Genomic DNA, 13,637 nt, shown 5'->3' with positions numbered 1-13,637 from the left:
CACGCACTGCGCACACACACACACACACACATGCACACACACACAAACACACACACACAACACACACACACACACACACACACACACACAACACAAACACTCTCAGTATTTATTCTATTTCAATTACTGGTGTGAAAAAATTAAGATGAGACTGACTGCAACAATGAATTAGATGATATTTTTCATCATAAACAATATACATGTGTATCGCAAACTGAAACATTGGTGACTGCTGCTAACAGCTATGTTACTATTTAAAAGTATAGCTCATCTGATCTGAAGCATTCAGTGTGTGGCAATTCATAAACAAATGTCAACTTCAATCCAAACAGGTCAAACAGACACAAAATGAATCAGTCAAAACACTGCCAAACTAGTTTGCGCTCTTTCAGTCTTTGGCCTCATACTATATGTATGAGCCATAGTCCTACAGACCAATGCATTATCAAATGAGGACGAGAACCTGATAGATACATAAGGTGTTCTCTCCCTGTGCTGATGCAGTTATCTTCTAAATAAGTTAATTTACTCTCTCTCTCTCTCTCTCTCTCTCTCTCTCTCTCTCTCTCATTAGTCATAAAAATAAAGAATAAGAGGAAAAGAAAGATAATGATTTCAAGTAAAATAGTACAATAGAAATGGAATGTCAAGAACAGCTGCCACAAAAAGCTTACATTTACAATATCTTAAGTACTATGTTTCGATGAAAAGGGAAAAATTACCGGGTGACACAAATTTATAATAAGGGAAATTTCTAATCAAACTGGCGTTGGTACTGTGTTGCTACAGGTTAGTACAAGGGAATGGGGATGTAAAATTCTGCCTAAATATTTTCAAACAACTTAATATAAACAACATCAGGTTCTACTTCTAGTCAGCATATTTGTACATGAATGAACTGGGGCTACTACAAAGAGACATATATTCACTTTATGCATCATTTAATGTAGTATCTGAGTGGGAAAAATGCACATCTACTACCACCACCAAATAGTGACCAATCTTGGACCCTCTGGTGCCCAACCCCTCCTCCTCCACATGTGTTTCTATTTAATTGCCTTTGCTGATGTGCAATCAACCATCTCAGTCCACATCTCTCTCTCTCTGTATATCTCACTCTCACATGTACAGTAGTACACAAACACACATTCGGTGATTCACACTCATGTACATATTTTAATGACACTCAGTCATACACACACAAGCGCGTGCGCACACGCGTGCGCGCACACACACACACACACACACACTTAGTCTTACATTCACGTTTTTTAATGACACTCAGTCTCACACACACACACACAAGCGCATGCACGCACACACATGCATGCATGCACACACACACACACACACACACACACACACACACACACACACACAGACTCACACACCTGTTTTGCCAACAACAGTTTCTGGACCACTGGAATGGCAAAGGCAGCTGTTTTGCCTGACCCTGTCCGTGCCCTTGCCAGGACATCTTTTCCTTCCAGAGACAGAGGAATGGCTTTTTCCTGGATGGGGGTCGGCTCAGTCCAACCCAGCTTGGCTATAGCCTGACCAAATGATAGCAGAAAAATATGATTAAAAACATGTGAAGGAATAAAAGACTAGTTTGAATTAAAGAAATGATATTGGAATGGCCAGTCTCACACCTTATTCATAAGTGGCACTCACTGGTCATCAATTTAATATTCTGCCAGTGTGCCACAGATATATACAGCATACATTTGCACACGTAGTTTCATACACGTATAACACAAACTACTTTGAAGACTCTTTTACTCTTTCACTGCCATGCTTCTGTGTGAAAAACAATCGCCAGTACCAAATATGTAAAATACAATGCTCTCAGTAACACTAACAGACTTTGATTCATGTTGAAACAGGACAGTGGATTTGTTCACTTCAAACTGGGTCAGGGAACAAAGGGTAGTCATTGTTCTATTTGCCAGAAACAGGCTGCAACTGTCAAACTTTGTAATGAAAGTGTGAAAAACGGTCCTTTTAACATGACCCATGGATGTTGATTGAAGTCGCCTATGGAGGTGATCTGTCTATTCAAATAAGGTTGCCTATGGTGGTGAAAGAGTTAATAACCTAAAAAGATAAAAACAAAGATTAGAAGAAGTGGATATGAATAAATACACTCATCGACATCTAAAACTTTCTTCCTTTTACTTGGGGGTTGGAGAATAATTTATGTCGTCCAGACAAACAGTACTAAAAAGTCAAATCTGACAACACACAAATGTGCACACACAGAAACACACAGTATCTCAAATACATTACATGCATTACATAAACACGCTGACACTGATACAATACCCATACATGGGTTACACTTACAGGATCTTTAATGTGCGTATTTGATCTGCATGCGTATACACACAAAGGAGGTTCAGGCACTAGCAGGTCTGCACATATGTTGACCTGGGAGATCAGAAAAATCTCCACACAGTACCCACCAGGCGCCGTTATTGTGATTGGAACCCGGGACCCTCAGATTGAAAGTCCAACGCTTAAACCACTCGGCTATTGCGCCCGTCAAAGTTGTTGTTGTTGTTGTTGTTTACATGTTAATGAATTACAAAAAAGAACTTAAAAAGAAATGATCATACAGGTCTGTATACACAAATTAATTCACACTTTATCATACTATTTTATTGCATCATAAATTTTCATAAATGATGATTTATAACTGTCTTAAAAGTTACGTGGAAAACTTCTGGGGTTCTTTGTGTTTTTACGAGGTCAATCAAATATGTCTTGGCAAGACAGCGTCACTAGAAGTAGAAGACTGAAGTCAGTTTACCGACTTGGTACAACTAGTAAGTGCAAGGAGCAGATGCCTTACTTACCCATAAACCCAGGGCCTCAAGACTAAAAGACAAAACTTGTTGCTCTACGTACCTTCAATATTCTGTCATCCAAGCCCATATCACTGAAGGAAACTGGGTCGTCTTCTGCGGTTGACGTTGATGCCATAACGATATTTGATACAAATGATCGAAAGTGGTCGTGGACAGACACAACAACCAACACGTGCAAAAGTAAGTTTGATCGGATGTGAATGAGAGTGCTGTCCCTTTTCTATCGAAATATGGAAACCTGTAACAAAAAATCCGAAATAGTCCCAAACACAAACAAACATCGGGATTAAAAAAATAAGAAGAAGGAAATGAATATCGAAATCAAAAAGTAAATAAATGAATAAACGAACATTCTAAAAAGGGAGAAAAGATAATATTTATTATTATCATAGCAATAACACTGATGATGATGATGATGATAATAGTAGTAATACTAATTCTAATACTAATACTAATAAGAAGAACAAGAACAAGAACAAGAACAAGATGAAGATGGAGATGAAGAAGAAGAATCAGAAGAGGATAAAAGGACAATAATGATAATAAATAAACAAATAAGCAAATAAATGTAAAAGACACACACACACACACACACACACACACACACACACACATATGCATGCATGCATGCATGCACAACAGATATGCAACACTGAAACACATACGCAGTTTGACAGATATGAAAGCACAAACAAAGACACATATAAACGTACACGAGCCCCGACACATACACACACGCGCGCGCGCGCGCATGCATGTATGCATGCACAACAGACATCATGCAACAAACTCGCGCAGTTTCACAGCACTGAAGCACAAACAAATACATATATAAACGTACACAAGCCCCGACACACACACACACACACACACACACACACACACACACACACACACACACACACACACACAAATATATATATATATATATATATATATATATATATATATATAATATATACAAATATATACATACAGACATGCATACCCCCCCTCACCCCCCCCCCCCCCCCCCCCACACACACACACACACACACACACACACACACACACACACACACACACACACACCACACACCTCATCCTCTACACACACACCCTCCACCCACCCATCCACCCACCCACAGACACACACACAGACACACAGACACACACACACACACACACACACACACACACACACACACACACACACACACACACACACACACACACACACACACACACACACACACAGAGAGAGAGAGAGAGAGAGAGAGAGAGAGAGAGAGAGAGAGAGAGAGAGAGAGAGAGCTTGAACTTAGTAACATAGTATGCGAATTGTTCATCGTTTAGTTAAACAGTTAATTTGTCGGTTGGCTGGTTGATTGGTTAGTTGATTAAAACATTATTCAGTTATATAACTTAACAAGCACTGATAATATTCGTCAGAATGTTCAGATTTCCATTGTTTGAATTGATTAATGTTGAAGTGTCTGTCGTCTGGTGAACTTCTTAGATTTTGGTGGTTCCCGTAAATAAGACAATTGTGTACGACAGTTACTTCGTCGATCTTGACAAAAGCGAAACAACAAAACTGTGTGTATGGGAATCGCAGAATCATCAACAATTTTGCCCGAGCGGAAAGGTCGGGGCACAGTCTTACTGTATGTTTTATTTGTGATCATTAAAATGCTCATATGTTTACCGCAATTGTTGTTGCCGATACACAGTCTGCTTAACGTGCAGCAAATGGACCACATTCAGCAAACAATATATCGCAAACTTGTTAACAGGCAGACGATTGCAAGTGCACCCTTTTATTTCGCTGTCCTGCAGTTATTTAATGCAGTCTAGAAGTAATATATCTGTCAACCGAAACTAAATGATTTTCTTAGTTCCGGAATCAAATTAAACAGTACTGTTTTTTGTTTTTGTGTGTGTTACTACGATGACGTTGAGATCTGCAGGGGTCTTATGCATGAAACCGTACTAAACGCATAGTTGCCAACTAAACGAAAGTTGACAACTAAATCTCAAAGTAACGAATGCATGAAACCTTACTTCCGGTTGTTTTGAAGGAAGTTGGCTCCTAAATTTACACCTTCGGAGGTGGTGGAAATCCTTTCGTTGCCAACTATCCGGCCAAACAAGATGGCGTGTTCGTGTTGAAGCGACAAAACATGCGCGCAATCCGAAGAGAACGCGTACCAATGGACCATGCATATCCTGGACTGATCATAGACACTAGAATGAGATATTAGTGTCTATGGACTGATGAAAAAGGAAGAGATGGTTTGCAACTGAGTATTAGGTAGATTTTTTTTTTAATTTTGCTGAAAGATAACTTGATCCTCTCTCTCTCTCTCATTCATACAAACACACACATGCACACACACACACACACACACACACACACACACACACTGAGAGTGACACACACGTTACAGTCATAGACTTGCACATGCATGTGCTCGTGCACACGCACGCACACAGACTCTCACACACACACACACACACACACACACACACACACACACACACACTCATACACACACACACACACACACATTTCCAATTGTAAATCCATGACAAACCACTCCAGTGCATCAACATGTTTATTTATAAAATTTATTATTATTTGAATTATTGAATAAAAATATACTCAACTTTTGACCAACATTCTTGTTAGGAGAGCAGGAGTTGGTTTTATGTAAAGGTGTGAAAAAGGTACTTTTAACTGCACATCTGTTCAGTTTCACATTATCAGTTTCTTCAGTTTGTGTGTGTTTGATTATGTTGGTTTGCAGATATGGGAAACTAGCATTGAGACCCATGGCAGACGCCGAAATCAGGGGAACTGTTCTGCTGCTGAAAGCTCCCAAAGACACAGGGGAGGACCCATTTGTGGTGGTAATGTCTTGCTAAGTACATAACTTGTAATAAAACGTTGTATGATTGTAAGCAAAGCTTACCTGATTTATCAAGTCTGCCTAAAATTTCCAAACTCTTGGATTGTTTCGAGACCGAAAAAATACTGAAGAGCTTTCACCAGCTGATTGTATTTTATTTTATTTTATTTTTTTGTTTGTTTGTTTGTTTTTTTGTTTGTTTGTCTTTTAGTTTTTGTTTTTTGGTGCCTTATACATTTATATGTTAAATCTCTCTCTCTCTCTCTCTCTCTCTCTCTCTCTCTCTCTCTCTCTCTCTCTCTCTCTCTCTCTGCCTCTCTCTGTTTCTCTTTGTCTCTCTCTCTCTCTCTGTCTCTGTCTGTCTGTCTGTTAGTCTGTCTGTCTCAGAGTCACCACTATCATAGGCAATGTGCACACTTGAGATCATTTATATTTAAAAAAGAATATATGGTATTATATTTATATATATATAAATATGTTTGTATGTACACACACACACACACACACACACACACATATATATATATATATATATATATACAGATACAGATATATTCATTTTTTTATTTGTTTGTTTTATTAGGCATGTACTCATGCACATTTTAACATAAATCTTTTGAAAATTAAACATGTTTGTATTATTTCTCTAACATATTGTTTTGTTATCCATGACTCTGGTTTTAAGAGCCATGTTTCCTCTGATGTCACTTCATTCCTATTATGTCTTACAAAGATACTGTTTCATTCTTGCTGTGTGTTACTCTTACTGTGTGTCTGGAGACAGACTCTTTTCTCAGTGCCTTTATCTCTCTGACCACAGATGCTGAAGCAAGCTGGGTACAGAGTAGTTCTTGTGCCAGTGCTTTCCTTCAACTTTGTGAATCAGGAGATTCTGGCTTCGGCTCTCAGCAATGCAGACAAGTACTCTGGCATCATCTTCACCAGTGTCAGAGCTGTGCAGGCAGTTGACAAAGCTTTGCCCAAGCTCAGAAGTAAGAGGTTATTTTCATTTATCAGTTTCTTTTTTTGTCACGGTGATATTTTTTACTGTTTTTCTTCAAGTTATTTGGTCTGAATGGCCACCTGAAACATTTGGTTTTTGATGCTGTAGCTAGTCATTTTTTCACAATGACAACATGATTATGACACTGTTTTCAGATGCTGATGCTCACACCAGTCCACACCACCTCCGTTGCTTCGTAGTTGGTCATACTACAGCCAGCGCCGGTAAGTGGGGCAGGACAAGGGAATCATAGACGTATACATCTGTGAAATCTCTCACATAATTTAAAAGTTGTTGATTATAAGTCAACAAAGAAAGTCTGAGGGGGGCAGTTGAAAATATGAAGTAAAAAATTATCATAGATTGTGTAATATCAAAGGTACCTTAAGATGATGAAAAGATGATGTTCATGGTCCTAGACTCTTTCTCAATCAAAAATATGGTGGTTATTGCAAAGTCATATGGGTTTTTGCTTTGTTTGTTTTTTTTTGTGTTTTTTGTTGTTTGTTTTTGTTTTTTTTCCCCATGGAAGATGTGTTTCACAAATTGATTGCTACTTTAGCTCAAGAAGTAAAAGTGAAGGCATACTTGAAATAGAGTAAGAAGAAATCCATAGTCTAACAAAAGAGTGGTGAAACAAAGTATAAGTAAGAATTTAATTCCAAAGAGCTGACTTAAGAGATTGATAATGAAATGGAGTTTGTAGCTAAAGTTTTTACAAGAGATTTCTTTTTTTTTTCTTTTGTTTCTTCTTGTTTGGCAGATTTGGGAAACATATTAACGTGTACATTCACATGTGTGTGTGTGTTTGTGTGATTATGATGTGTGTATGTGCATGTGTGCACTTATGTTGTATGTGTGCCGTGTGTGTGTGTGGTGTTGTATGTGCCTGTGTGTTATGGTGTGTGTGTGCTCTGTGTGTGTGTGTGTGTGTATGTGTGTGTGTGTGATGTTAGCCAAGGAAGCCCACTTCCAGCCACAAGGTGCAGACACAGGCAATGCAGAGAAGTTGGCTGACTTCATTCTTGATGCAAGTAAGGCAGGACCAAAGGATGCTGTAGGGATATTGTACATGTAATGTATTCCTGTCTCCCTGCTTTTGTTTTCCTGTTGGTGGTTTATTTTTGTACTGACTTTAGTTATTGTTTTTTTCAATTTTGGTTCCATTATGTGCATACTACCAGTACCATGATCAGCTTTCCAACAAAGATCAAACTGTACCGATCCCTGGTGCTATCCATACTGCTGTATGGATGTGAAAGTTGGACTTTAACAGCAGAGACTACTAGGAAAGTCCAGACGTTTGAGACAAAATGCTTCAGACGACTGCTTGGAATCTCATGGAAGGACAGAAAGACCAATGACTTTGTCAAGAGCCAAATAACTATGCTAGTGGGTCCACTGGAACCACTCTTAGCAGTGGTCAAAAGGAGGAAGCTGTCATGGTTCGGGCATGTGACACGCCACAATTCACTGCAAAAGACAGTTCTACAGGGAACGCTAGAGGGTGGTAGGCGAAGAGGGAGGCAAGCCATATGCTGGATGGACAACATCAAGGAATGGACCAATATGGATAGCGCTACGCTGATACGACAGGCAGAAGATAGAACCGGATGGCGTCGTCTGACTACGGAATCATCCCTCATGTCTCCTCTACGCCCATCCCGGGCAGGAGAATGAATGGAATGGAATGGAACCAGTACCATGTGTCTACAAATAATATGCATTTGTATGAAGCATTGGCTTGTGTCAACTGTCCAGCCATCAGTTGTGTTGGTTGGTTGTTGTTGTTTTTTTTGACTCAACTGAATGTTGGATTTCTTCCTGAACAAACTTTGGTTCATCATTAGCAAAATGACTCAGTGCTTACAAATCACCCTGAACTTGTGTTTGAGTTGGGAGGAGATGGGGAAGGGGCTTGAAAGAGGGTTGGGAGGGTAAAGTAAGCCATTTTCTGAGAGACTATGGGTACTTCTTCTGTGGACCCAAACTTGGCATAATTATATTTTTAAAAAAGGCATTCCACACTACTCCCTTTGAGCTGTAAGGTAGCACAGTAGATACATATCTCGGCATCAATTTTACTATTACCGAGTTAAAATGTTTGCAGCTTTCATGATTTAGCTTAGCATTTGTCATTATTATTATATGTTTTACTTAAGATAGTGAATGCAGTTACATGAACTGGTAAATCAAAGAAAATGTTTGGAAAGGGTTGACTAAAACAAATTCTGATAAAGTTGTTTTGTATTGTATGGTGTTTGACAGTGGACAAAGGAGAGAAGAGGCCACTGTTGTACCCTTGTGCACAATTGAGGCGAGACACACTACTTGACCGGCTCCAAAGTAGTGGTATGAGATCTTCAATATTTTAAAAAGAATTTTGGTGTAATACAAATATAGTTTGATCCAGATTGTCAGATGTATTGTGATTATTATTGGTTAACAGCTGAAGCAGATTTATTGTTTGAACAAAAATCTGTTTGAACCAAGCTGGCAAAATCTAAGACTCTGTTTCCTGTTGAGCAACTGTAAGGCAATCTCCTCTTGTAATGTTCCAAGTGGAATTTTCTTTGAACGGTGCAGCCACTTTGAGATTATCTCAAATTGTTAAAAGAGAGGGAGATTTTTTTCTAGAAATATACAAAAAAGAAAAAGAGGGCGCAAGTCAGGGCTGCAAAGGGGAGGTAACGTACTTCGGGAAGTTATTGGCCTTAGCTACTTTCATTTTCTCCGCATAGGCGGGTAGTAGTTTGCACAGGACAGCAATCAGACCCCTACCAGAGTCTGCACTAGTGGGTCACGGTAAGTATGTTACTTAAACGTAATTTTAGGAAGAAAATTTCCTTTCAGTAACTTAAATACCTCAAACTGTTAAGAGAGAGAGAGAGTTGTTTTTTTTTCTGAAAATACACAAAACAAGAAAATTAAGTAACTTTGTTCATTTTAGATAGAAAAATCATTTGTTTGAATTTTATGTATGTGTATACATGTGTGTGTGTGTACATGCGTGCGTGTGTGTGGGTGTGCGTGTGCGTATGCTTTCCAGATTGCAATATTGAAGAAGTGATTGCTTACGAGACAGTCCCAAGTGAAGCCATTCAGAAGGATGTCACATGTGCTTTTTCCAGTGAGGTACGTTTACCATTAGCATAGGTCAGAATTTGACCACTAATACTAAAAGAGTTCATTACTGTATTTTATTTTTCAGTTTAGATCAGTTTTCAAGTTGAATGCCAACAGCTGATCAAATGTTTTTGTTTATCGTCAGAACTTTCTGTCACTCTCTATCAGTGTTTGGCTGTTGGACAAATAAATGATTTTTGCCTTTGTAATAATTGATTTCTGTCTTTTTGTAATCACACGAGTAAAATATCAGTAACTGTTCATCAGAATCACTAGTAGCATGGTGTTAATTCCAGCTGAAGAAAATATAAAACAGTACAACATTTTATTAGGTCAAGTACTTAGGCAACATTATTACTTTGTCTAACAGCAAAAGAAAAATAACTGATCTCCATCTGACTAAGTGTGGTCTTGTCATTTTCACAAGCTTTGCAGCAGACGAAGAGTTTTATTTTCATTTTTATTGTTTTCAGAAAAAATACTTATCTCCTTCTGAGTACATTTTAGTCATTCTCTTAAGCTCGGCAGTAGATTTAGATTTTTCATTTTAATTTTATTCATTCAGAAAAACTAATCTTCCAAGTGTGTTTTAGTCATTTACACGAGCTTAGAATTTTCATTTTAATGCTACATTTTTAGAAAATAAATGCCATCTTTGAAGTGCATGACAGGTATACATGTGTGCTTGTTGTTGACCAGGATCCTCCAGACAGCGTGGTGTATTTCAGCCCCTCTGGTGTACAGTTCACGGAAAGTTTGGTGGAGGAGGGTGTTCTTCCATTGAAGTCACTAATGGTTAGACTTTTCTATTGATGAAATTCTGTAAAATAAAAAACCTTGTAAATTCACTAATTCAATTTTAAATGTGCATTAAAAGTTGTTGGGGTTTTTTGTTTGCTATTTTTTTTATGAGGAAATCAGAGCAGTAGTCTAGAGAGAAAAAAATCAATTCTCATCCGTCTGTGGGATTTACCAGGTATATGTTACACACATGCGCGCGCATGCACGCATGCATGCACGTGTGCACGACGCACACACGCATGCTTGCACACACACACACACACACACACACACACACACACACACACACACAGTCTCCATGCAAGCAGTATCCACACACACATGGAATTTAGATTGAAAGCTTGTGCATGAGTGGCAGAAACCAGCAATAGAACAGAAGACAAGATCAAAAAGGCCTCTGGAAAAATTAACTCAAGTTACTCGAGGATCAGAACTTTAGATGGCAGCCTCCGAAAGAATTGACTCAAGTTACTTCTGGGATCAGATCTTCAGATGACAGAAACAGACAGGGAAAAAAAACAAAAACTTCCATTACCTGTTAATCATAAATGTTTTAAGATTTTGATGGAAAAGCACTGAATGTGAGTTGTGTGTGCAGGTGTATGCTCTGGGACCAGCCACTGAACAAGCCTTGGTCAGCCGACATTTTCCTGTAGCTGGGGTGGCAGCCAAGCCCGATCCGGATTCTCTACTCCAGCTTTTGCTAAAGGTACATGACCAGAAAGATTGGGTGGTTTCAAGATCAGTATGGTTGGTGATGTGTGACTGTACTGGAGTTATGCTTTCTGTTTGTCTCAATTTCTTTCTCTCAGTCTCACTGTGTGTGTACGTGTGTGTGTGTGTCTCTCTCTCTACTCATGCACACACATGCACACACACACTACACACTCCCACACTCACATACATTCATGTGCACTCACACATGTACATGTACTCAGAACACGTTCACATACACACACACACACACACACACACACACACACACACACACACACACACTCACTCACTCACTCACTCACTCACTTACACACTCACTTGCAAAATTTTCGGTTGGAATGTCTAGTATCTTGGCTAAAATTAGTCTTATTTCCAAAAGTTAAGTGATGAAGTTTGGTCTTGCTGTTTTTCTTATATTTTTCACTTATTTGAACTTATAGATATGCTATATTTTCTGCTAGCAGCATTACTTTGAATATATGATACACATGTGTATAATTGTGTATGTATGTGTGTGTTTGTATGTGTGTGTGTACGTGTGTGTGTGTATACGTGTGTGTGTGTGTGCATGTGTGTGTGTGCTCGCACTTGCTTTGTTTCAGAAATAAGGACCCTTGCTTGAGACCTTCGAACCCTACAAAGAATGCTTCCAGATGGTTTTGTTTTTGATGTAATATATTTTTTATGCATGTGCAATGAAATGTTATTGTTTCTCAGTCATACTCCAACATCAGTGCTGAGCTTTACAAGAAATGGCGAAGTATTGATAATCTTTTTTGCTTGCAAATTTGTAAGAAGCAGTTTAAATATTGCTGAAAAGCTGTTTATCTTGCCCATTCAGGAGGTGGGACCTTTTGCTTCATGCAGATAAGAACAGTTCCATGGATTTGATTACACATGACTGCAGATACATAACCAGTTTTTGTTTCTCTATTCCCTTCCATGGTGTACAGATTTTTTAGTAAATTATCTATCAAGAAAATGTGCCTTCAAATCAAGCTTTGATGCTGGCATGTTGGTTTGGTGTGTGTGTGCGTGAGAGAGAAAGAGATAGACTTGGAAAGAATGCAAGAAACAAAAACCAGTGTCATTGAAGGATTGGCATGACTCACCAGGCTGTGACTTTTGAGCTATTAAAGGTGTATTTTGACATGGTTTGGCTGCAAGGAAGCATTGTATGCTTTTCATTTTGTGTGAAGGTCTGGTGTGTGTACATTAGCTGAACTGCTGCAGTGTTTTCCTTCATTATCCTTCTTTGATAACATGAAGATAATCACACACACACACACACACACACACACACACACTCCACTCACACATACAATACATTATGTACATATTTTCCGTAAAAAGAATTTGTATGGATAGATATTCTTGTCTTTTTCTGTATTGTTTGATTATTTTGATTTCGGTTGAGCAGGATGAAAAGCAGCTGTTTGGACTTGCTTGTTCACCTTCTGTTCAGATCATTTTCACTTGACATACTCACACACATACACACTTCATGTGTATGTTCACACACAAATGTTTCCATGTGTATGCATGCAGGCAAGGCAGGCACACACACACACACACACACACACACACACACACATTCACACACACACAACAGAGGTACACAAAATGAAAATAAAACTTGATCAAACACACGGAGTCTAACATGGTCATATGAATGTTTTAGTAATTTGATGTCTTGTTAACATGATGACAGAAGTCATTTCTGATTGGAGATTTCATTTGTGTTTTTGCATGTCTGCAACATTTACAGTCATTCTGTTTTTCCTTTAAAACCTATGCAAATTATATCTTCATCTCTGGGTCTTTCACAATTTTTCAAGACAATATACTATGCAAATTTGTGACTTTCCTGATTGTCTGGATTTGTCTTGTTGCAGTTTGAATGATTGTGTCTGGAGTGGCACTGTCTTCATCTGTCTGTGGGCAGGGGTGGTTTTGTCTGTGGGGTGTGCTCAGCAGCTGGAGGGTGGTGTCTTTTGCCGGTGGGCTCTGCAGTCATGAAATACTGGCTGGTACACCCATGGGGATACTTCACGAGTTGCATCCTGTGGTCTCTTTTGCCACTGTTCGGTAGCAGTTATGTCGAGTGCCCTGTGCATGGGTGCACTCATCGTAAACACAGCGCAGGCCTCCAAGGGTGGTGCAGGATATTTCCAAGGGCGGGCGGAGACAGCGCTTCTCTGTGTCTTCCCCAGCACCTACAGGCGTTTC

At 39.0% G+C, this 13,637-nt stretch overlaps 2 protein-coding genes across 4 annotated transcripts in view; one reads left to right on the top strand and one right to left on the bottom strand.

Moving 5' to 3' along the window:
* LOC143294297 (putative ATP-dependent RNA helicase DDX56) overlaps positions 1-3,065 on the bottom strand; it is a 17,620-nt gene extending 14,555 nt beyond the window's left edge. Inside the window, exons 1-2 of the mRNA XM_076605736.1 lie at positions 2,911-3,065; positions 1,392-1,553 (exon numbers count right to left, since the gene is read on the bottom strand). Coding sequence (XP_076461851.1) covers positions 1,392-1,553; positions 2,911-2,985 — 237 coding nt within the window. The 5' untranslated portion in view covers positions 2,986-3,065. The remainder of the gene's footprint in view (positions 1-1,391; positions 1,554-2,910) is intronic.
* Positions 3,066-4,404: 1,339 nt separating this feature from the next.
* LOC143294295 (uroporphyrinogen-III synthase-like) lies at positions 4,405-13,275 on the top strand. Of its 3 annotated transcripts, none has more exons than XM_076605734.1 (10): positions 4,405-4,497; positions 5,660-5,762; positions 6,582-6,753; positions 6,920-6,988; positions 7,721-7,798; positions 9,033-9,116; positions 9,814-9,899; positions 10,590-10,685; positions 11,290-11,400; positions 12,011-13,275. In XM_076605734.1, exons 2-10 carry the CDS (start codon positions 5,685-5,687, stop codon positions 12,014-12,016), a joined length of 780 nt encoding a protein of 259 aa, XP_076461849.1. In that variant the 5' UTR covers positions 4,405-4,497; positions 5,660-5,684; the 3' UTR covers positions 12,017-13,275. The 3 variants fall into 3 exon arrangements, with proteins under 3 accessions (XP_076461849.1, XP_076461848.1, XP_076461850.1); XM_076605733.1 differs by having other exon boundaries at positions 4,416-4,516; XM_076605735.1 differs by lacking the exon at positions 4,405-4,497 and adding an exon at positions 4,922-5,163.
* The last annotated feature ends 362 nt before the right edge of the window (positions 13,276-13,637 follow it).

Source organism: Babylonia areolata, chromosome 19 (assembly GCF_041734735.1).
Source record: "Babylonia areolata isolate BAREFJ2019XMU chromosome 19, ASM4173473v1, whole genome shotgun sequence".
Lineage (NCBI taxonomy): Eukaryota > Metazoa > Mollusca > Gastropoda > Neogastropoda > Buccinidae > Babylonia > Babylonia areolata.
Note: the sequence above shows the minus strand (reverse complement) of the source record. Positions and strands in the feature narration are given on the sequence as shown.

What these genes read in the sequence shown, in the direction of transcription:
- LOC143294295 (XM_076605733.1), top strand. Translation starts at nt 4,455, where the DNA reads ATGGGAATCGCAGAATCATCAACAATTTTGCCCGAGCGGAAAGGTCGG. An exon ending in AGCTTTGCCCAAGCTCAGAA is followed by an intron (nt 6,754 to 6,919) that starts GTAAGAGGTTAT and finishes CACTGTTTTCAG; the next exon opens with ATGCTGATGCTCACACCAGT. An exon ending in TGACTTCATTCTTGATGCAA is followed by an intron (nt 7,799 to 9,032) that starts GTAAGGCAGGAC and finishes GGTGTTTGACAG; the next exon opens with TGGACAAAGGAGAGAAGAGG.